This window comes from Myotis nattereri, assembly GCF_964212035.1.
Source record: "Myotis nattereri genome assembly, chromosome: 5".
Taxonomy (NCBI): domain Eukaryota; kingdom Metazoa; phylum Chordata; class Mammalia; order Chiroptera; family Vespertilionidae; genus Myotis; species Myotis nattereri.
In genome coordinates, this window is record NC_138080.1 from 51,368,524 (window position 1) to 51,393,693 (window position 25,170).

Genomic DNA, 25,170 nt, shown 5'->3' on the forward strand with positions numbered 1-25,170 from the left:
TCTTCGGTGAAATAGAAATGGAATATTCAGCGCGCTCGCGTCTGTTTGTTTGTCTAAGGCTATCAAAAGAAGTCACCGAGGAGGCTGTGGCCCGGATCCTGACCCTGATTGTATGAATAAGTAAGCAGGATGCAAGTGATTGGGTTAGATGCGGCGAAGATTTTTTTTTTTTTTTTCAAGTTAGGAAGAGGGTAAAAAGACAGCCTGGGGAGGGGTGGGGGGGAAGGCAAACATTGCATCCCCCAATCCTCATACTTTGGCTCGTCCTTGCAGTCAGTTGCTTTGCTGGCTTCAGCAGGCTCTTAAGGTCTCGAGGCGTAGACATGCCTGCCCCCCACCCCCTTCCTCGGTCTCCCCTTTCAGTTCAGATGTGCTGATGTGCAGACCGGATTCATCTTCCCGGAGCAGCGGCGGCGGGCGCAGGCGGCGGCGGCGGCGGCTCGCGCTCGGCCGCCAGGTCCGGGCAGCGGCGGGGGCGCGGCGCGGGAGCCGGAGCTCCGTGTGCAGCTGAGCCCGTGGGGCGCCGCTCGCCCAGCCGCGGCCGTGGGCAGTCCGGCCGCCAGAAGGACGCCCCGGCAGGCTGCGAGCGCCCACTCCGCCCGAGCCGAGTTGGCCCGAGGCTGCTCCTCCCCGCCCGCGGGAGACGAGCTCCTTACCTGCCCTCCGCCCACCCGCCGGCCCTTCGCCAACTTCTCTCTGCCACTGGGGGTAACAGGCACTTCTGGCCCCCTCTACTGTCCCAACGGCACACGCATGTCTCCGGACACCTGAGCACCCGGGTCCCGCCGAGGAGCCTCCCCGCGGGGAGAGGAGCGCCAGTCCCCTTGGCCCCGCACATCCACGCGGACCGCGGACGCCTCTCCTCCCGGGCCGGTCCCCTCCTTTTCCTCCAGGGGTGGAGGATGGGGTTGGAAACGCTGCCCCCGAGGGTGCGCTGGTGGCTGGTGGCCGTGGGGATTGTTTGCTACGGGGAACGGTGGGTCTGCGCTGGCCTCGATTATGATTACACTTTGGAGGGCAACGAAGAGGAGAAAGCGGAGGTGATCGATTACAAGGACCCGTGTAAAGCCGGTAAGTGCCTCTCCAGGTTGGGACGTGGCGCGCGGGGGACCGCGGCGCTCCCTGGTCCGCGGGTGGCGGTGGGAGCCTCTCACCTGTTTCCTTCCCTCCCCTGCCAGCCCCTCCGCCGCCCCTCCTTCTCTTCCCCTCCTCGCCTTCCGCCCCCTACCCCCCAAGCGGCAGCCGCCGCGGCCCGAGGTGCCTGGAGTTGTGTGCTAGCGGCATCCGATGCCAAGCTCCAGGCTCCCCGTTTGGGAAAAGCGCCCTGGAGTGGATTCCCCTCCCCTCCCCCAGCAAAACGAAACGAGGCATAAACACAGCTGGCTGCCGTGGGTTTTAAATACCAACACTCCGCCGGCTCTGTGCCTGGCGGGCACAGCACCTCCCCTTTGTTCCCCAAACGGTGGGTGGGGATGAAATGGCTACCTCGGGACCCGTTCGCTCCCTCTTTGCCAGGGATTTCCAGTGTGGGCTCCAGGCGCGAAAGGGCTTGTGACGCTCTTGGAAGCTCTCACGCTAGATGGAATTCCAATGCATTTGCCCATTAAAAGAAAAAAAAACAGCAAAGTTGCCACCCCATTCAAACTTGTGTCTTCCTTCCTGCGTACACCCCCGGGAGGGAACTGCGGTTGGACCGGCGCTGCCCGCCGCTCAGGCTGCTCCTCGCCGGGTCCCGGAGCGCCAGGGCTCTCCCTCCCCTGCGCGCGCCGGGTGCCGCTGCGGGTCTCTCCTCCCGCGCGGGGCGGCGCCTCCCTCCCGCCGCCTCCCTCTCGCCGCCTCGGGTCGCAGCTGCACGTGCGGCGGCCGGAGACCACGTGAGCGCCGCGCCCCGGGACGCCCGCGCCCGCCTCGCCTCCCCTTCCGCGGGGCTCCCGGCGCTCCAGAACCCTGGCTCTGCCGAACTGAGGTTGGGGTGCCCCGGCATCCGAGTGGACTTGGACTGACTGCGGAAGGAAGGTTACAGGGGTGATGGGGGCCGGCTGGACTGGGAGAGTTGTTTGGAAGCTGAAGGCGTGTTCATTCCCCATCTCGAGAGGCGGAGGAAGGGAGTGGGCAGAGAACCGCACGCATCTCTGCCTCTCCGGGTGGTGTGCGGGGTTCCTCGGTCGGTGACTGCGAGTCCGTTCCTTCCGTGGCTAGGTAAACCTTATTCCGCCTCCCTTGGGCCTGAAGGAAGGAGAGAGACACGCAAGGAAAAGTGATGGAAATTCCCTTGTTAATTTCTCCCTCTGCTAGCACGTGGTTCTGACAAGGAGGATGAGTGTGTGAGCTCCCTCCCCGTTATCAGATCTTTCCTGGTGAACTCTTGCTGCAGGTACTTAATCAAAACTCCAAGTAGCTTAGGAGAAACTTGTCAGCCCCGGAGACACACACACACACACACACACACACACACACACACACACACACACACCCTGATTTAATTCATTTTGGTTTATGTGTTCTCCTCTCACTTTTAACACTCAGTGTATCCCACTAAAAGTTTGTTGGGCCTTCCCTGGTCATTTGGAGGAGAGGATGTGCTTCTGCCAGGGGTGCCTGGTGGCTGAGCAACCAGAATTCAGTGCAACTCCTAAACGCACTTTTTATCAAGAAATTTGTTTTGGATAATATCTACAACCGGGTGAAAATTGTGCACTTTATTGTTTTAGGTAAGGTGGAAATGAAGTCTATTATTTCTAAAGATTGACTAGGAAAATTTTTTACTCTGTTGTGTGAAAGATTCAACCAGCTATCAACCTGAGCTGAATAGGGCTCGATTGGCCCAATTTCAGGAAAATAAGTATAGTTTTGTACACAAATTAAAAGTAAAAGTGTCTGCTTTTTAAACATCATTAGTTTCAAGTGTGACTATATATTAAGCAGTGTCAAAAATTAGCTAATGCATTTTCAGCAGTTATGTCATTCCAAGCTTATCTTATGTTAGAAATTGTCCAGAAGATTTTGTGACCACAAGTGCTTTCTTTTCTATTTATGTTTTCAATTTTTAAATTTCAGTAGTTGCGCCATACAGCTTGAAGCACCTCAAGTATAAATGTTTATTTTCCTCAGCAAATAAGACCTAAAGTAAGGAAAAATAACCTTTAACAGCATTTACTTTTATTTTTCTTTTAACACGGGTTTATTTTGAACATAACTGTTGAAGTTAAAACAACAATAAAAACAACCTTGAATGGATTATTACTGTAATCTCTTTTCTTCCCTGTCTTTGAGTACCAGAAGCATACTTGTGTGGGTAGTGAGAGTGAAATAAGAATGGCCCAAGTGGAAGGCTGAGAAGTTTGCCCAAAATCTGAGGTCACTGTTTAAAGTATCAACCCTGCTTTTTAATTTAGTGAAATGAAAGGCTTTCAATTTACCATCTTGGCTAAAGAATGGCAAAATCTTTGTGCCTCCCTTTTGGCACTGTATAAGACAAGAGTTGTAATGACAGAAAAAATAATATAGGACATTGACATCCCAAACAGGAGGCGAAAAGAAAGTTCACTAACGTGAGATGAGGACAGCCATGCGAAAGATGGCCACTCAAAAGCCAAAAGGACTGTGCTCTCCAGACTCGGGGGCACCGTTGATCTGCCCTTTCCAAAATTCAGAGTGGAGGGCCTGGCCCTGGAATAAAGTATTCTTTTTGAACTTTTCTAACAGGGGTCCTAATATTCTTTAAACTACACAGTGGCTTGATGTCAAATAGCTTTATGGCTTCAGAGCACTTTTGCGTACATTATTTCAGCGGAACACTACAGCTCTGTATGGTAGCATTTGTTCATCTCCCCATTACACAGATTGGAAAACAAATGCTTGGTGAAGTACATGTGTTTGCTAAGATTACCCATAACTTCATTGTAAGTCTCCTGGCTGCAAAGTCTGGCTGTTTGAAATGGTTACTGCAGCCTTAGCTTTGGAAGCCTTCCTTGAAATGCAAACAATAGAAATCCACCCAGGTTTACCTGGAGTCCAGACTAAGAAAAATGCAGTTATTTTATAGCTGATATAAGTGGAATGGCTATGAAAATAGTTTCATCTTTTCCAAACCCAATTAGAATATAAAGTCCTTGCCCTAGCTGGTTTGGCTCAGTGAATAGAGCGCTGGCCTGCAAACTGAGAGGTCCCAGGTTCGACTCTGACCAACGGCACATGCCCTGGTTGCGGCTCGATCCCCAGTAGAGGGCGTGCTGGAGACAGCCCATCAGTGATTCTCTCTCATCATTGATGTTTCTATCTCCCTCTCACTTCCTTTTTGAAACCAATAAAAATGTATATTTAAAAAAGGAATATATAAAGTTTTTGAGGACAGAGGTCATACTTGATTTTTAATGTTTATCACAAGTTGGGTTACTGTTAAGTGTGTAGTTTGTTCTCAATACCTATAGATTATTGATATTGATCTTCAGCCCTTATCTACAAACTTTTGTTCTAACCAAATTCAGATGTTACCCAAGGAGGAATATTCATAATGATAACTTGTGCCATACTTAATATATTATGAAACAATATATTTGTGAAACTTAATATATTTGTGAAACAATCACAACTCTGACTTCAAATTCATGAAACTATAGATCAAAAAAGAAGCCTTGTATTAATTTAATTGAATTTTGATTTCAAAAGGCATTTTTGGGATACATGAAAGTAACTAGTTAGTGCAGCACAGCTTCAGATATATTTATACAGCCAAATCCATTAGGGCGGAATATAGGTAATTTATGTCCACATAAATAGACACAACGATGCAGATAATTCATAGGAATGTCTGACTGCCTTTCTTCAGTGCAGTACATGGTCACCTGAATTTGCAATCAGATTTCTTTTACTATCTCCAGTTCAGAAGCGTCCTGAGGGACACTGGGACGCTGATGCTGCAGGAAGTCCTTCCAGAACAGAGACTGAGGTGTCCTGTTTCACTGTTGAACTATTCCAATAGGTGTAAATCTGAGTGTTAATATGTGAAGAGCCTGGGCAAATTCAGTGTGTAAATTAATCTCTCAGATTTGTCTAGAGATTACCTGGAAAAGCAGAGACCTGATAAAACCAGTCGGTGTTCTCCCTCCCTTCCTCCTCAAGTCCTCTCCCTCTCCCTCCTTTTCTTTCTTCCTTTCTCTCTTTGTACTTCAGGTATATCAGGAAAGCTCCGGCAATTGAAAATATAATATCAAATAAAGGAGATTGATGAAAGTAGTATTTTGAATGATGGGTGGAAGCTGATTAGACAGATGAGGTAAATATTTGTCCAGAAGGATAACCTTATCCTCTTACGCAAGTGTGAGCACTCTGAAAAAAGACTTTCTACCTAGAATCTTCTGAGTCAATGATTCTTTCTTGAAAAAAATCCAAGCATGATTAAAGGTCAGTGATTTGCAAGGTTACATTTGCCTTAGAGTTGCATATGCAAGCCTGTTTATATAGAAATAGATTTTTGGCATCCTAAAGGTTATCTCCTTTCTACTTTGCTTTATAACCAGTGCCCTGGTTTCCTAGTATACTAATTCTTGGGATAGTTTTCATAAGTTTATAATTTCTCCATAAGATTTTATCAGTCTTTCAGTCCTCGATGTTGTACTTTCTAGCTTCATTGGCAGCCTCATAGGTGTGGTATTTTAGAATTGATGTTCAACACCATGTCTACTTTATTCCATCCTTTTATTAAATACCCAAACATATAGTTCTTGGTTGGCACCACTCTAGGTTGCCAAACCCTCATGTTAAAAATGCATTCCCCCGGGGACTGTCTAGGGCGGGGGGATAAAATGGACACATATGTAATACCCTTTGTAATACTTTAAGCAATAAAAAAAAAAAATGCATTCCTTGGAGCCGCTTCTCTTAGCCAGTCACTTCTGTTTTAGTTTTCATTTCTCAGATCTTGAATTTTTTTTTTTCTCCTCCTGCGTTTGGGGCCAATTCAGAAGTGGCCAAAATACAGTTTTTGCGAAAGGGATGGCTAAGGCATTATATTTACATATTTGTATTCTGTTCTTCATTTGCAGTAGTAATTCTTTAGCCTTTGTCATGAGGGCCCACATCCATTTTTGGCCAACAAATGGCAGTTCCTGTTATTAGATATGAATAAGGTTATTCTTTCTTAAATATATTCCCTTAGACTGATAATTCCGTGAATTATTACATGAACTACCTAAGAGAAGGGATTCCAGGTAAGGGATTCCAACCCCTTCTCTGTTTAGGCTTCCTTAGTCCACACTGAAACAGTTAAGAGTGTGTAAGAGCCTAGTGAAGGCCTTTTGAAAAAGTTAATATATGATTCCACAGCTTTTCCTCTGGCCCTCATGATGGCTCACTTTTCTACGAAAGTCTAATATATGCCATTGTGGGGTTTCTTCTATGGAAACCATATTGTTTTCCTCCATTGTATATGTATGAGTCTTATTTTTGTATAGCTTAAGCAAATTTCCCTGATTTAAAATTTAGACTCCCTTGGTTTCCACCATATTCTTTGAAACCTTAAGAATATTAGTCACCTCAATAGTCCTTTAGGCCTCTCAATCACTGAGATTAGTGGAAAGAAATAAGCCCTTAAATTTTTCTAGAACTCAGGTAGAAAGTATTAATTGCTAGTGATTTACCATCATTAATTTTTTTTTCTTTTTAGAATATTACCTATTATTTCTAGCAGTACCTTAGACCCATCTTTTAGAATATTTAAATCCAGTTCTTCCCTAAGCTTTCCTAAGAATGCTTAGAAAAGATAGAGCCAAATAATCCATTTAAGCTGTGGCCTTGCACATCCTGCTGGGGCCATCTGGTGTCTGGGGAGGTGGGGGAAGGGCACTGCTGCTCCCCTGAACTGTAGGAAAACCCCCTGCAGCATCTTGAGCCCCCAGCTAGGCCTGGCCTAGGCCAGGGCTCAGGTGCCTGGCAAGATTCCTGGGGATGTAGGATTTCCTCAACCTGGAAAATTTTTGAGGCCTCTTACAGTTCTTTCACATTCCAAGACCTGGAATTAATCGTGGCCTTATATTTCCTAAATTAAGGCATGGAGTGTCCTCTCCCCTACCCTGCATACAGTAGAATGATTTAGAAATGTGGTTAATGGTGTACTTCCTGTAGTTATCTATTAAATAATAATATTTGGGAAGAAAATTTTTTAAAAATTTTATAGCCTCAAAGCTATGGAATGAATTCTACAAAATGTGTTCTTCCCCAGAAAGTGGGAGGAGGGAATCCCTTGCTTATTTATGTCTTGCCATTGTCAGCACTGAAAATGGGATCTTGATTATTAGATTTTGAGACACTGCGGGCTGGCTAATGGAATGCTTGTTTTGTCAGCACCTTACAAAATGTGTGCTAATCCTGTCAAGCTCGTCTTAAGAGCGCAACTATATATTTGTATTAAGACATATTGTAAATGAGATGTTAATTGAAATCCAGAAAGTGAACTGAGAAGATGTTTGTCTGATTCTGCTCTTCTCCTGCAATTTACATGTATGGTTTAAGGCAAAATATTTGCTATAGACTATATGGGAAATGAACCAACTTCCTCAAATGATAACAGTTCTAAAAAGTTGAATCCCATACCTTAAGTAGGTCAGAAGTGCTTCCAAGATATATTATTTTTCCCCAACAAAATCTAATTTTATGTATTAGTATCCTACTCAAAGCATTTACTGCAGTGTTTAATAAGGACATTTCAACAGTTTTTAATATGCTGCACTGTTTTACAAATTACAGGAATCTTTACAGGGATGGAGACACAAACCACATATTTATGTCAGCATTTGATACTGTCTGTGTTGAGATTGCATTTAATTTGTGTGGTGGGGGAGGCAGAGGTGGAGGGGTGGGAGGGTGGAATAGTTTCTTCATTCCTTACATTGCTTATCCATGTTAACCTGTCAGCACCTGGGTTGTGTACCACAGGGGCAACTCGAATGGCCCCTGGCCTGGTTGCTAATATCAACGTCTTTCGAGCTTGCTTCTTTGGCTGTGAGTGGACTTGATGTGTTTATTAGGACAAACTCGGTTCTCCTGCAGCATTGGGAACCGCCTTGGCATCAGGTTAGTGGGGCGACTATGCTGGAAGGGAGGAGCTCTATTTCTCTGCTTTGATCGTTTGGCGCACAAGCACCTAGTAGTTGAGGGTTGATGGCATTTTTTGTTTTGTACTCATGTTATTGTGTTATGGAGTATGCCTCATCTCGTGGAAGGTACATCTTTAAAATACCCAGGAAGACCCTCATGGGTAACTAAAAAACAGCCAAATGGAGAACTTTTAAGAGAAATACATTTTGGACCTCATATACTTCACATATCTAAGATTTGCCTTCATGACTCATGTCAAAATAACTTTAGTTCATAGTTTTACATTAAACATATTCAATGGGCTCCTAGCTTCACCATATTCCATCCAGTTAACATTCTTACCCCTTTTGGACAAAAGGGGACACTGGGCCTCAAAAATGTCCTTGGCTGGCTGTCATCATAGTCGGGAAGTGGCGGGAACATGAATGGAGGTTCTGTGTTCCAGAGGCCATGCTTTCTTTGAATCCTCTACGCTGGCTCTCCAGCCAGCACAAGTGTATACAGCCTGGAGGCTGAAGTGATGGTCTTTGTGCAGTGGGCATCCATCCACTGTGATTTTCTGTACTGAGAATACATCTCGCCTTCAACATCCTGACATTTTATAAGCCACGTACTATTTTGTCAGAGTGGGGAGACCTACCATTGAAATGCCTCAGTTAGGTATGAGACAAATGAAAATGCTAAATAGCATTGGGGAGACACTGCTGTGGGTTGCCCCAAGTATATAAATTGTGACAGCAGGCTTTCCATGTCGATGAAGGCAGGCGTTGAATTGAATTTGAGTAGAATTCAGTCATTAGTGTTCCTTCTTGGCACAGGTTCTAGCATTTTGTGTGGTACATGTTAAATTGCTTCACACTTTCAATTTGCTCTCTGAGTAGTCAGTGAATTCATGATTATGAGCCCGCGGAGTGTGAAGAATATCCTTTCAAATGCAGGCAATTCAGGAAAGTGGTTTACAGTGTACATTATGTATGTAAATGACGTGTGAATGCCTTTGAGAAAATAAATACGCTGTGAGAAGGTACATAAATAACTTGAGCCTTTTCAATCCCAACTTGTGTAAAAGCCCTAAGATCCAGAGCTTGAAAGCTTTTAGTGATCATAAGGTTAACTAAACTTCTTGGAATCCAGTCTAGTTTCCTAAGAGTAGGAAATCTGGTACATTCAAAATACATACTATATGTAATATTTGTTATATTATCATTTCTTTGAAGAAAACATATTTTTAGCAAAATATCAGGTTTTCTGGGAGGAAGAGTTCCTGTTTATACTTGTTCTCTAACAAATGGGTAAGAACAAAATCTGGTAAAACAGGCTTCCCTTTTCTGCCTCCTTCTTTTTGAAACCTAAGGACAAGGGAGACTTTTTCTTTTACATATATTTTTTAGTCCCAGGAGAAGAAATAGTATCTATCTGAACCTGGATGGAGTGTAGACTGCAGGCAGTCATTCGGGGAGAAATAATTGGGATTTGCCATCTGGAATGGGTAACGGAAGTAATGACCTAAATCTGGGGCCTTCTGTTGCCTTATGTTTCTGTAGGGGAAAGAGATTTGTGAACCAGTGCCCAAGAGTTAAAATACCGAAGGAAGATAATGATTATAGAGTACACTTCCCTAGTGTCCCAGGGTTCAGATGTTTGCAGTAAGAACAGATCTCTAGTGTGTATAATGGAGCTCAGAGTTGGGATGCAGCTTCATGCACAAAAGTGTAGGCTGCTTAAATGAGTATTTGATAATGTATCTTATTTCTATATTGAATTGCACCTGTTGCTTTAAGATAACTTGCCTTATGTCACTCAGTGATGGAATTAGATTTTGAATATGAAACTCTGGATGTCATGTCTTGCTATTGTTGCCATGATGTTTCTTCTTTTTTACTTTTAGGAGGCACTAGTACACTTTTGAAAATTGGGGTTGGCTTCAAAAATTATATTTTAAGATTTCAGGGAGGCAGAATAGTGCATCTGTTAAAAACTTGGTCTTGGGAGTTTGATGGACATAGGTTTTAATATTGGACCTACCATATAGTAACTGTGAGGCTTTTAGCACGATATTTAACCCCTTTACACTTCAGTTTTCTGACCTATAAAATGGAGATGGTGTTATGATGCTCATATTATTTGAAGAATTAAATGTATGTAAAGTAACAATCACTTTGTCTGGAACACAGTAGTAAACACTGTGTAATTTTTATTCATAGTAGCATAAATATATAGGAGGTGGAAGATTATTCTTAAATTTCAACATTATTTGTGGGAAGATGATCTTTATAAAAAACATTTGTGGGATAAAGTACGTTTTTCTTGCCACCATATGTGCATATCTCAAGTCCTCTAAATATTGCAATTGAGAGGTTAAACCCCCAAATAGACATTTTTGTCTGGAAAGATATCAGAGGTAACAATATAAACATGTCTATGTGTTGTTTTCTTGGCTGCTTGCTCAAATGCTTAATATACTAAAAACATACTGACAATTTTCAATTCACATGAACTAATGTGTGAATAGAATCTTGGCCATCTAGTCTTCCAATAATTTCTGGTTCAGATTTTATTTGCCATCTGGATTAACTTGAAGAGCTTACATACTCACAATCCTAAGTTTACGCAGAGTTAAATTTAAGCACATGGCTCTAAGATAGAAATATTCATAAATTCATCAAAGCTTTACTGAACACTTCCTGGGAGTGAAACATGGATTTATCTTTGGGTTTAAGAGATATGAAATATGATACAGTGTCTGACCTGGTGTATCCTTAACGTTACCATTTGCAGGTAGATGATAGTTTATGTATAAATAGTTGCTTATATTCAAATCACATAATTGTATGCTAAATTATTCCAATTTAGTATTTGAAAATGGATACTATTACATATTATGACTATCAGAATATATATTCTTACAAATATTTCCTGGAATTTGCTTTATTTATGGTATACAGTAGTCTCCTCATACCTGTGGGGGATATATTCCAAGACCCAAAGTGGAGGCCTGAAACTGGATAGTACCAAACCCTATATATTCTATGTTTTTTTTTCCTATTCATACATACTTATGATAAAGTTTAATTGATAACTTAGACAATTTCATGGATAGAAGATTTGTGCTTACTGTAGATCTTAGCAACCCCAGCATATAATTTTCTTTTTTATTTAATCAAAAACTTTTAACTTAAAGGAAGCAATTTATGGCTTCTGTTTGGCATATCCAAATTGCCAGCCTCACTACTATTGAACTTTGGGGGCATTATTAAGTAAAATAAGTGTTTCGTAAACACAAGCATTGCTATACTGCCACAGTTGGTGTGATAACCAAGAAGACTATTAAATGCCTAAGGCGAAGAGCTGTGAAGAGTTACAGAATTTTATGAAAGTGGTAAATAGTCTAATGCAGACAGAACAAAAGGTATGAAGGGTTTGTGCTTTGGCAAGAAATGAGTCTGGAAGATGCAATGTACAAGATCTTCAGTTATCTGCTAAGGGGAGTGAACTTGAAAATTTGCTTTAAATTTTCAGTAAAGCATTGGCTTCATTACAGCCACATTGTATAGATAGGAGGGGTTGTAAAGGATGGGCTCCTGTAGTTGGCATTGGAAGTAAAGAGCAAGTGAAGCAGGGAGACAACTTGTTAGAGTTGTAGTAGAGGTCAGTGTTGATGAGTGCTTGCATTTAGAAGGAATCAGTAGTTACAGAAAAGAGGATTGGATTTAAGAAACTAGTCACCAACTGCTTGGCCTTGAGGTGAAAGGTCAAGAGAGTAGGAAAAAAAGGAGGAGTCAAAGGTGATGCCTTCATAGCTGCATGCTTGAGTGATTGGAGACAGTGACACAGGTGAGGAAGGTGAGAAACAAAGAGTAAAAAGACAGGTTTGTGTTCTGTAAAGTAAATAAAGTTGGTTTTGAGATCCTTGGAGTTGTATATAATTCTTAATGTTTGTTTTCTCAGGTCCCCTCATGTTGTTCTTCAGGAGTATACTGGTTATATTTAGACTTTTGTGTTCTATATTAAGTTTGAAATCAATTTGTTTAGATTGGAATTGGACTGGTTCTCTAAGTTAATTTTGAGAGAATTATTATTATTATTTATAATAATAAAAGTGTAATATGCTAATTAGACCAGACGTCCTTCCAGACAACCTTCCGGATGAAGCGGGGCTGAGAGGGAAGCCCGGGTCACGGGTTCCAGAGGGAAGTTGGTGCCGGCAGCTGGGTGAAGGAAGGCCTACTCTTGCATGAATTTCGTGCATCGGGCCTCTAGTTTTAATATATTTTTATTGATTTCAGAGAGGAAGGAGAGGATAGAGAGATAGAAACATCAATGATGAGAGAGAATCATTGATCAGCTGCCTCCTGCATGCCCCTGCTAGGGATCAGGCCTGCAACCCAGGCATGTGGCCTTGGCTGGAATGGAACCTGGGACCCTTCAGTCCACAGGCCGACACTCTATCCACTGAACCAAACCAGCTAGGGCAAGAATTATTTTTATGATATTGAACCTTCTAAGTTATGAATGTTGTATATAACTGCATTTGTTTAGGCTTTCCTTAGTGTTATTTATTGAATTTTTAATATTTTTATCTGTAAGTTTTTCTGATATTTGATAGGTTTATTCATTTATTTTCTATTTTTTTGCTGGGGTCCAACCCCAGCAGGTCCAGGGGTCCCCAAAGGTGTGGACGGAGTCGGCAAAGAGGGAATGACACGGAGATAGCGTTCAGTTGATCAGCAGCCTAGCCAGGATCTCTAGCCAAGTTCTGGTCAGGATCTCCAGCGAAGTTCTGTTTAGGATCTCCAGCCAGGTTCTGTGTCCATGTTCTCTTGCTAGGTTCTTCAGCCAGGTTCTCCAGGTTCTCCAGCCAGGTTCTGTAGCCATGTTCACTCGCTAGGTTCTCCAGCCAGGTTCTGTCCAGGTTCTCCAGCCAGGTTCAGTCACCAGGTTCTAGTCAGGTTCTCTAGCCAGGTTCTATCCAGGTTCTCCTGCCAAGTTCAGTTGCCAGGTTCTGTCCAGGTTCTGTTGCCATGTTCTCTCGCTAGGTTTTCCAGCCAGGTTCTGTCGCCAGGTTCTGTCCAGGTTCTCCTACCAGGTTCTCTCGCTAGGTTCTATGTCTAGGTTCTGTGGCCAGTTTCTGTCCAGGATCTTTTGCCATGTTCTCTCCAGCGAAGTTCTTCTGTCTCTAGGTTCTGTGTAGGTTCTCTGTCTAGATTCTGTGTCTAGGTTCTGTGTCTAGGTTCTGTGTCCATGGTTCTGTCTTCTAAGTTCTGTCTCTTTCTGTCTTGTTACATCTGTATTTATACCAGTTGATTCAATCCTATCAATCTCTATTACAAAGGTTAGGGCGTTTTTTATCTCCATTCCAGGGAGTAAAGATTATGTAGCTTAAGCATGATTGTTCATAGTTAAAGTGATTAATTACCCGCCTGCACTTAGTTGAGGGGTTTTATTCCCTCCCTAACTTCAGGGGAAAATCCTTACCTGGGGAAACAACCTTTCTCAGAGAGGAGACCTTGGTTAAAACACATAGTGCCAAGAAGGTGAGCAAACATTTTAAGAACAGTATGCCATATATGCCAGGTCCTTTGAAACAGCAAGGATGGACCAGCTCCCAGCATTTTTTCATAATATGAATGTATACTTTTAAAAAAGTTTTCTGTTGCTGTTGTGTTGAAATGTATTTGATTTAAAAATATATATTTATGTTGATTTCAGAAAGGAAGGGAGGAGAGAGATAGAAATATCAATGTTAAAAGATAATCATTGATTGGCTGCCTCCTGCACCCACCCCTCCCTGCTCTCAGGGATCAAGCCACAACCCAGACATGTGCCCTGACCAAGAATTGAACCTCGACCTCTTGGTTCATAGGTTGATGCTTAACCACTGAGCCACAGCACTGAGCTGTATTTGATTTTTGATATACTTTCTATCTAGCGTCCTTACGGTGTCTCATTAGCTTTTATAATTTATCTGTATAGTCTTCATGTAGGCAATCAAGTAGTCTGAAATAAACGTACTTTTGTTTCTTCCTTTACCATCCTTATGCTTTTAAGTTAATTTTCCTTGCCTAACTGTGCTGAGAGTCCTCCAGTGTTGCACGGAAGTGATGACTGAGGGCTCGCTTACTCTGTTTCCAGTTGTTAACAGAATGCTTTTGATTTATTACTTACCAGTTATGCTATGTGATGTTTTCTATTAAAAACTAGATACTTTTTTTTTTATCAGATTAGGAATTCAGCGTTTACTGAGATGATATAAGTATCTTTGTTTCCCCTTTTAATGTGGTGAATTAAAATAATTGAATTAATAATATTAACTCACTTTGCATTCCTGAGATGAACCCAATTCGAGCATGATCTATTCTAAGCAGACCTTGGAGATAGTATGGGTTTAGTGCCAGTTCACGGCAAGAAAGCAAATATTGCAATAAAGTGAGCCACAATTTTTTTGGTTTCCCAGTGCATACAGAAGTTATGTTTACACTATACTGTACTCTTTTAAGTAGGCAATAGCATTATGTATAAAAACAACAATGTATATACCTTAATTAAAAGTACTTTATTGCTTAAAAAATGCTAACTATCAACTGAAACTTCAGCAAGTTGTCATATTTTTGCTGGTGGAGGATCTTGCTTCAATATTGATGAAAACATGATATCTGTGAAGCACAATAAAACGAGGTATGGCTGATTTCTTTTTACATCCTTGGATTCAGTGTGTTAGCATTTAGTTTGGAATTTTTGTTTTTATGTTTCTTCGTTAAATTGGCCTGAAGCTCCTCTTTTACTGTTCTTGTTGGTTTTGGGTATCAAGATTATGTTAGCCTCACCCATGCTCTGGAATAATTTGTGGAAGATTGGAGTTATTTGTTCCTTTAATGAAAGGATGTTTCTTTGCTTCTATTGGGTGTACTAACAGTTCATGACAAGTTTAAACTAAATTCCCTGCTTGATATGCTGGGCTACCACAGTAAGGTAAATTTGGAATGCCAACTTGTTTGGGGATGATTTTCGCTTATGAGACTTCAGAGGGTATTTGCCTTTCTTCCCCTACTTAGTTTTAAGTCTCAAGGAAATCAGTTCTTGTGCTGTTAGCTGGGTGGTATAAATTTAATTTTTTTCTTCCTTATGACATCAGAGTCCCAGATTTGGGAGTCTTAGGTTATCCTACTAGACTTTCCAGCGTGGGTGGGCCTTGGGCAGTATATTCCATCCCCTGTGCACTGCTTGACAACAGAAGCTAATAGTCATGTCAACCAAGCTTGGAAGTGCCCTCAGTTGAAAGTTGGCTCCAGTCTTCTGCTTATCTTTCTAGATCCCGTCCTTCACTCGACCATGAAAATGTTTTTCATTCATCTTGTCATACATTCAGGGAGATTTTAAGATATATTTTATTTAGCATTTTTAGTTATGCAGAAAGGTCAGCCCCAGTACCCAGTCTGCCATGTTGGCAGAAGTGACATTCTCTAGAGAGGACTTTGAATGTTAAAAAGTTCTTGAAAATGTTAAACATTATTGGGCACTTCCTTCTAGAGTTTAAAAATTATGGCAATTAAATTGCTTTATTTAAAATCACTTATCATTATCTATAAAATATAACCATAAAGCCTTCTATGAGAATATACCATATAACTAATTTTGTTAACATGGGACTTTCATAATGATCAGCTACCCTTGGTTTTAGCTGACTTTTGAGGATATTCATTCAGCCCTGGTATGCACAAGACCTCTGAAAATTTCATGAATTATTCGGGAAAACTTCATTTTAAATGTAAACGTTTTTATGCCCATTGCTTGAAAGGATTCAGTTCATATTTCATGGGGGAAGAACATACATGTGTAACTCAAACCAGCCATTGTGATTGCAGGGAAGAGGCAGCTTGAAGAAAGCAGTACAAGGTGCCCGCATGACCAGTGCTGCCTGTGGGCAGCTGGGGTTACTCTTTAACCTTGTGGAAAGAGCTATTTTTAGTTTCCCCTAAACTTTCCAGTCAGGTAGATCGGGCATGTTTTCTGCATCTCTTGCTACTGAATGCATTGGCTTTTATTGATTTGGAAAACATAGAGAAACAGCTCACCATCATTTGATCTCTTCAATCCTTAAAAAGCCATTAATAAGGTTTTTCTTGTTTTAAACTTAATATAAGAGGCATTTCTTTAACCTATTCTCACATGATTATTTAAACTTTTAATAATACAACTTTAACCTCAGTTGACATTTACACTCATTCAAAATGTCCTGTATAACCTTTCAGTTACACAGGGCCTCAAAGGAAGTCTTGTTCGTTAATTTGTAGAAATGTAGCTCTGAATGTACTTTTAGAATGTACTCCAAACTCCTCATATTAGAGGTGTTAGAGTGCTACTCTGAAGTCCTAATCAATCCAAAATCATGCTTAACTTATCTTGGAGCAGGCGATGCAACTACGTGAAATTGGGGATGGTGATTTGTCAATATGAACAGAAGTGAACTCAAAAGTTCACCCAGTGCCCACAGTGTGCCATTCACTGATTTGTTGTGGCTTCCTGAAAATAGGTCATTAATGATTTCTTTGAACTAAGCAGTGCTCTCTTTCTCTGCCTCTTTTCTTTTAAAATATAAATACTCTATGCTGGGTTAACATTAAGTTATTAACATGAAAATCATTAAGGTGAAAGGTCAGGCTCATTTCATAAATGTACTAGGCAGATAGAAAGTAAGAAGGTGGAGAAAGCAGCTCTTAGGATAACTCCAGCCTACTTTCCACTTTGCTTTCGGGCCGCTCATGGGCTGGGTTTCCCAGTGACTCTCTTGTCCTTTAAACTTTTGCATTCTTTATATTGTTGCCTCTGCATTATTCTTAGTGATTCTTAGCCTTGCTCTGGGTTGTGGTTATAAAGATTTTTCTTCTCTATATAAATTATTCTGACCTAATTTTAGGAGCTATTTCTCTCAGCTCTATTCCTTCTCATAGCTCCAAATTGTGCTTGCCGTTTTACGTCAACAGTGAGCATGTAAGCTGGTACTGAGCTTTTGAGTGGGATTATCACTTGATAGTTTTACAGACTTCCACAGACTGATAATTTTTAAACTGTTTTAGTAAGGTTTTCTATATGGGTGAGTGTTCACTACTTAAAGAAAATTTTCTCTAAATTGAATGATTGTATTTGCTGATATGGGATTAGATAAGATCTTAGTAAATTCAAGCTGTGTGAGCTGCTTCTGGCCAGGATGGAGTAACAGGGACCAGGTTTATCATTGTGCCTGAAGCGATTAACAAGATAAACAAAATATATGGAACAATATTTCCCAAGACATTGGGCATCAGACAACAAGGACACCAGTGTTTGGGAGACAGGGAATCAATAGATTTAGCCCTATGATTACCTTAGAACAGGGTAGGAGAATCCAGGCAGAGACCAGAAGTCTCCCTGTGTTGAGGAGACGGAGCTGTGAATCCAGGGCAGCTGGAGTTTTCAGGGCAGAGTGCCAGAGAGGAGAGAGCAGCACAGATAAAAAATCCTGGAGCACTGCAGAGAGTTCTTACATTTATTCTGCAAAATGTCCAACCCGAATATTCATCTGATAGCTGATTAGTGTGTTCATGTAACAAGGCTACCCAAGGCTCAGGAAATACCCACCCAAAGAGATGAAAGGGGAAAATCCTTGGAGCTCACACAGAGCAATTATAGTATTCTGTTCTCATCAAACAGAGTGAAAAAAACCTCATATTTATTGGATGGACATCAGGTAGAATACTGAGAAGAATTTTTCCACAATATTTGGGAAAACTTTGCTCTAGACTAAATACTACTCTGGTCCTACCTAACAAAGCTTGAAAAACAGACTACCAAGGATCCAAATAATTTAACTGCTCCTCAGAACAAAAGTAAAGATTATGTATAGGAATATAAACATATCCAGCAACTAACAGGTTAAAATTCAACCAGTATTGCATCTGGCATCCAATCAGTACTGCAGCATTGTTTTAAGAGGCAAAAATATTGGAAACAATTGTACTGTCTATCCTAGGAAAATGGTGATCCAAAATATGTTATATTCATAGTAGGGAATGTAATAAAGATATTGAAGAGAATTAACTAAGCATATATCTGTTCATCTAGAGATATATTTATGGTGTAATAAATGAAAAAAAAGTTTCCCAAAACAACTATGAAAAAGTATATATTTGTGTATATAGTATATACATATAAGAAATAGAGAAAAAATAGAAAAAGATATGGAAGGATACATACAGGCTGTTAGTATTTATTACTTGAGGAAATGGACTTGGAGTAGGATGTGCTATATAATTTTTTATTTTATATAATTGTATTGTTTTACTTGTAAAATAAGCATAAATAACCTTTCAATTTTTCAAAATTTAAAATATTTAAGAGGAATAACAATAACAAAGACTATATGGGAACATTAAAGATTTTTGTAATATAAAATAATACCAGAGAAATATTAATTTGATGATATACTTTGATTACAACTGCAAAATTGAGATGTACACATGGATAAGGGTCAGTAAGAAATTCAGAGTGATAGATGTATGTATAGTTACCCCCCTTTTTATATCTAAATGTTTGTGAGCAAAAATGATAGTTCTAATATGAAAAAGTATGTAAAATATAGATGGATGTGGACAAATGTAGATGAGAAAATATAAAAATGTATAAGTGAAAGGTATTAGAATGTCATCTTATGAATCGTTTTTATTTTCAATTTCCTCAAAGTTTAGGAAATGCTATCTATACTAATAAAAGGGTAATATGCTAATTAGACTGGGTCGACCTGACATCTTCCGGACGTCCGACTTCCTTCTGGACAGTTAGGGGGTGGCCAGGCCGGCAGGGGGGCAGTTAGGGGGTGGCCAGGCTGGCAGTTAGGGGGCAGTCAGGCTAGCAGGGTAAGTTAGGGGGTAATGAGGCTAGCAAGCAGAGGCAGTATCAGGCAGGCAGATAGAGTGGTTAGGGGTGATCAGGCAGGCAGGTAGGCGAATGGTTAGAAGCCAGCGGCCCCAGATTGCGAGAGGGATGTCCAACTGCTGCAGGGATGGGGCCTAAACCGGCAGTCAGACATCCCCCGAGGGGTCCCGGATTGGAGAGTGTGCAGGCCTGGCTGAGGAACGCCCCCCTTCTGTGCATGAATTTTGTGCACCGGGCCTCTAGTATTTATAATAATAGTCTTGCAAAGAACCACAAAAACATGATTCACAAAGAGGACAAAAATCAGCCAAATAAAAGTTTCTCAGAAGTTGGACACATGATAGAACTACTAGACAAAGACATCAAAATAATTATAATGGCACTAGAGGCCCAGTGCACGAAATTTATGCAAGGGTAGGGTCCCTAGTCCAGGCTGGCAATCAGGGCCGATTGGGGCCTTCCGGCTGCTGCCAGGGGCCTCCCTTCCCTAGCTGCCAGCTGGGGCCTTCCTTCATTCTGCACCACCCCCTGGTGGTCAGCGCATGTCATAGTGAGCAATTGAACTCCTGGTCTCCTGGTTGAACTCCCAAGGGGACACTTTGCATATTAGCCTTTTACATAGATAGATTTCATATGTCCAAGAAGCTGGAAAAAAAACTTAAGCTGATATATGGAGACATGAAGGATATAAAAAAGATCCAAATCAAATTTTTAGAGATAATTAGCCAGTATCTGAGATTAAAAATACACTGGATGGTATTACCAACAGGTTATACACTGCAGAAGAAAAGATTAGTAAACTTGAACCCAATACAAGAAACTATGCAAAATGGAACACAAAGAGAAAAAGACTTTAAAAGCAAGAACAGAGAATCAGTGAGCTGTGGAACTATATCAATATGCAAGGAATTGGAGTTCCTGAAAAGAAGAGATAAAGGGGGTGGAATGTGGTGTGGTGGAACTATTTGAAGAAATCATGGTTGAAAATGTCTAAATCTGATGAAAACAATGACTCAGTAGATGCAGTAATATCAACAAATTCCAAGTGCAAAAAAGAACATGAAGAAAACTGCACTGTGTCACAACATATTGCTTAAATCCAGTGATAATGAGAAAATATTAAAGAAGCCAGAGAAAAGAATACATTACAGAAATACATACTAAGGAATTATATATGGTGGTGCAAATATGAGCATGTCAGCAGATTTTTCTTTTTAAGTAATGCAAACTAGTGGACAGTAGAACAATGCCTTCAAAGTACTGAACGAAAAACATTGCCAACTTAGAATTTTTTACACTGTGAAAGTATCTTTCAAAAATGAAGGTAAAATACTTTTGGGAGGTAAAGAACATGCAAAAGCGGAAAGAATTTATCACTATCCAGTTTACCCTACAAGAAATGTTAAAAGAAGTCCTTTAAGTAAATGGCAGATGACAATAGATGAAACTCCAAATCTACTCAAAGGAATCAGGAATGAAGAGCATAGGAAATGATAACCACATTGGTCAACAAAGACTTTTTTTCATTGTTTAAATACCTTTCATTGTTTAAAGTTTTTCTTCTGCTCTGTCTTTTATGTCTCATTTCACAAAGGATTTGGTGTCCTAAACACTCCCTCTTTATTGTTACTTTCCATACTTCCCCTCCCTGTTGTCTTCCTGTTTACTGGTATACTCTGCATCCCTGCCTCCTTGGACTTAAAAACACACACACCTACTTTTATAAAGTTGAGTTTTGGTTAAAATTAGTATCAAATATAACAACATTAAAGAGGGTGTATAATAATTAAGAGTGATACATATTGGACATAGTTTATTTAGGATTAGGAGCTGAAGTAAAGAGATAGTACTCAAGTGTTGTTAATACCAAAGTTATGATTCTTAATCCTATTTCTAAAAGCATCATCAGTCACTTTTCTGATTCATTACCCACACTCTCACCAATGAGAAACCCCAGTGAAGCGCGTACCCTCGCTGTATTATAGGAATGACTCTGCTTCTCTATTTTTAGAGTAATACTGCTACAGCACATCTCTAGGATAGGAGCAGTATTCTAAACATTATATTGTATAGTTCAGGAGTCAGCAAATTGCTGACTTGTTTTTGCATGCCCATTCTTTTATACATCGTCTATGACTGTGCTCATGCTACAATAACAGAGTTGAGTAGGTGCAACCACTAGAGTTAGTATGGACCTCTTGCAAACCTAAATTATTTACTTTCTGGCCCCTTTAGGAAATATTTTCTGACCCCTATAGTTAATTAAAATTAATAATAGCAAATATAACATTAACTGTGTGCCAAGTTGTTTTACTATATTAAGTAAAACTATTAATTTTAATACTCATAAAAGCCATATGAAGTAAATACTGTTAAAATACCAGTTTAACTGAGGAAACTGAGAGTGGTTAGGTAATTTGTCCTAAGTCACAAAGCTAGTAAGTGGTAGGGCCAGGATTTGAACAAAGGTGGCTTGACTCCAAAGTCTGGACTTTTAACAGCTGTCTCACACTGCTGCTCCAATTGAAAGAAATAAAGGAAGTAAAGAATTAAAAAGAGAAGAATTCCAGCACATAGAATACATGGTGAATTTGTGGATATCCAACTAATTTAAGTGAAGAGCAGGGAATTATTTAAATTACAAGAAAGAAGATAAGGTATATTTTATTAGTTTTTGATTAATTAATGCAGTTTCTTCAGGCTTATCCATGAAAGAATGATTATGTGACTAGTCAATTAAAAAAATTAGTTTTATTCACCCTTAGTAAATTCTTTAATTAGGCCTACATCTCAGTTTTTGAATTTTATAGGAGACTCAGACTTCTTTTGTCAGCTTTACTATTTCTCTATTTTATCTTTTTTGTTTTTATTCAGTGTCATGTCCATGTAACTGTTCCACTGAGGAATCAAAATCATTTCCAAAATTTTAGTTTTACAACTTTGAGTTTTTCTTAAGCCTGTTTTACATTTTCTGCATCACTGTGATAGAGAAATCAGTAAGCATTTATTTCAGTAATTGTTTGCAACTGAAACATGTGGAACAAAACAGGCTCAAGAGATTCTGACAGCTTGCTTATTTTTCTTAAAACTATTTACGTTTGGGTTTTTGACACAGTGGTCTCAAGAAAGTTTAAAAATTACAGACATACAATTTGAAAACTTTCTTCTTCTGGAAAATATACTTGTGACCAGTGTTTAGCATGAGCTAATATTTAACAATGTGTCAGAATTATGCTTTTCTAAGAGACCATTATCATACGACAGCTTTGTCCATTTTTTGGACACCAGCCATGATGTCCTTTCCCTTGTAGGGCCGTAATAGATGTTTCTTCAATGTGGGAAGCATGAGTTTTGTTCATTACGAGATGTTAAAGCAATTTCTGTTCATTGCATCCAAACAGCCACCTCAGTAATAGCAGTGTGAGCATTTTCTTTTATGAGGCACTTGTGGAATATGTGAGGAATTAAAGGGAATATCTTGGAGAGAGTGTCTTGTCCTGCAAAGAGAGAACTCTGTGGGCAGGAGTAATAGAACAAGAATATAGGTGATTGTAGTCACAATGCAGAGCGAGGGCAGTTTCGCATAGGACACTTTATAAACTGGTGGTAAGCTAAACAGCATTACGATATTGAACTACATGTTCAGGACAATAATATCAGTTGATGCAAAATAGGATAAATCTTTGCAACAAACAATGTTATAGTTGTAGCATGGATTTTCTTGGGGGAGAAATGGTATTAATGGCAAGTTCATTTTCATTGCCTGCTATAGTCCCTGCTGACAAAAGTTTTACTAAATCCCTTGAGTGATATATTTTGTAAGCAGGAACCAATCAGAGACCAAAACAGAGAAAAATAATTGATGTTAAGGAAAAGACTATAAGATTTAGAATACAAGCTGTGTCATATTCTACAAGGACACAAGGAATGATGGTATGGTCCATGAAAAGGCATAAGGCTAAGAATCAGGACATTTGGATACAAGTCCTGACTGTTTAACTTTCGGAAAGCCTTGAATCCAATTTCTCAGGGTTTAGTGTGTTGCCGAGATCATACCTTTCATATAGGAAAGGATTTGTAAGCACATTAAAAAGGTCTGGGAGGACACATATATCAAAGAGTTACTTCTGGGGAGCAGAGTGGGCTTGTAGGGGCAACAAAGGGAGGTTTTTACTTTCCTCTTTAGTACTGTTTGATTTCTTTCTAATGAACAAGTGTTACTTCCTTTAGTTTCATCCAAAAAGAAAAGTGAGTAAAAACTAAGACAAAATTTAATTAAGCAATTTCTAGACATTGATCAAAGATGTCGTTTATATGCATTTGATCTGAGCCTTATTTCCTCCAATAAAATTAGGGCGTTTGGTCAGAGTCCCTAAAACCAATTCCAAATCTAGCATCCTATGATCCTATGGAGAGCCACATGTTTTAAAATATGGGCACTTCCCTCATCTGTAATAATAAAAAGGTAATATTCTAATTAGACGAGATCGGGCGCGTTCAGGGTGGTATGGCCGTAGACAATATTCTAATTAGACTGCATGTCTTCCGGATGTCATTCCAGATGTCCTTTCTGACGAAGCTGGGTCTAGAGGGAAGCCAGCCTGGGTCCCGGGTTCCAGGTCCCGGGTGCCTGTGAACAGCCTGAGGGAAGCCAGCCTGGGTCCCGGGTCCCAGGTCCCGGGTGCCTGTGGGCAGCCCGAGGGAAGCCAGCCTGGGTCCCGGGTCCCAGGTCCCGGGTGCCTATGGGCAGCCCAAGGGAAGCCAGCCCGGGTCCCGGGTGCTGGAGGGAAGCTGGTGCCGCCAGCCAGGGAAGGAAGGCCTACTCTTACACAAATTTCCATGCATCGGGCCTCTAGTTACTATATAAGAAGGGATCTTTGAATGAATGTGTTCAAGAAAATCAGGTAACTGAAATACCCTGGTATATTGTAATGCTGAAATTGTAATTTGGATCAGTACTAAGTAATTCAGTAAAATAGTACATTATTTCACATAATTACACCAAACACTTGACTGTTAATATTACCCATCATCCAATTTTACATAGAAGGACATGAGGGCTTATCAAGATTAGCTAAAGTAGCCATGATCACATAGCTGCTAAATGGTGAAACCCAAGTCTGGGTCCTCAGCCTGAAATCTTTTTAATTCTTATTGTTCAAAGTATTACATATGTCCCCTTTATCCCCCATTGTCCTCTCCCAGCCCGCCCCCACCCCCCAGCCCAGGCCTTCACCCCCCCCATATTGTCTGTGTCCATTAGTTATGCTTATATGCATACAAGTTATTTAGTTGATCTCTTCCCCCATTCCCCCGCTCCCCCATCCTCCCGTCCTTCCCTCTGAGGTTTGACGGCCTGTTCAGTGCTTCCATATCTCTGGATCTATTTTTGTTCATCAGTTTATGTTGTTCATTATATTCCACAAATGAGTGAGATCATGTGATACTTATCTTTCTCTGACTGGCTTATTTCACTTAGCATAATGCTCTCCAGGTCCATCCATGCTGTTGCAAATGGTAAGAGTTCTTTCTTTTTTACTTACTAAATACATCTGCTCTCTCAAATCTTTTGGGGTGTAAACTTCTGTGATATGGGCAAGTAATGATTTATTTTTGTTTACAAAGTGAGAAAACCAGAGTATGTTTGATTTTTATCAAGTGCTTAATTTCTAAACCCCACTTTCTTTTCAAGTTAATTTTTCAATATAACTAAGTTAACAGCTTCCACCTCCTTTCTGTGTGCCTCACATGATTTACTCTATCTCCTTATTCTTCTGTCATAAAATGCATTACCCACATTTTAATGTTTCTGAAACACAAATATCTCTCAATTTATGGGTCTGTTTAATGTGACAATATTTCTTTTTTTCTACAGTAAAATTAAAGTCAAAGATGTTCTTAAAAACTATAATGTATTTGAATCCAGAAAGTAAGACAATAGACATTCTTTTTGCTGCACTGTTGCCATCGTTAACAGTCTATGGCAGCGGTTCTCAACCTGTGGATCGCGACTCCTTTGGGGGCCGAACGACCCTTTCACAGGGGTCGCCTAAGACCACCGGAAAACACATATATAATTACATATTGTTTTTGTGATTAGTCACTATGCTTTATGTTCAGTTTGTAACAATGAAAATACATCCTGCATATCAGATATTTACATTATGA

The 25,170-nt window shown here is 40.4% G+C and overlaps 1 protein-coding gene across 1 annotated transcript in view; it reads left to right on the forward strand.

The window, feature by feature from the left end:
- Positions 1 to 902: 902 nt before the first annotated feature.
- TLL1 (tolloid like 1) overlaps positions 903 to 25,170 on the forward strand; it is a gene marked incomplete at its 5' end in the record, with an annotated part of 167,576 nt that continues 143,308 nt past the window's right edge. Inside the window, one exon of the mRNA XM_081092763.1 lies at positions 903 to 1,071. Within this exon, the coding sequence (XP_080948889.1) occupies positions 903 to 1,071 (169 nt within the window). The remainder of the gene's footprint in view (positions 1,072 to 25,170) is intronic.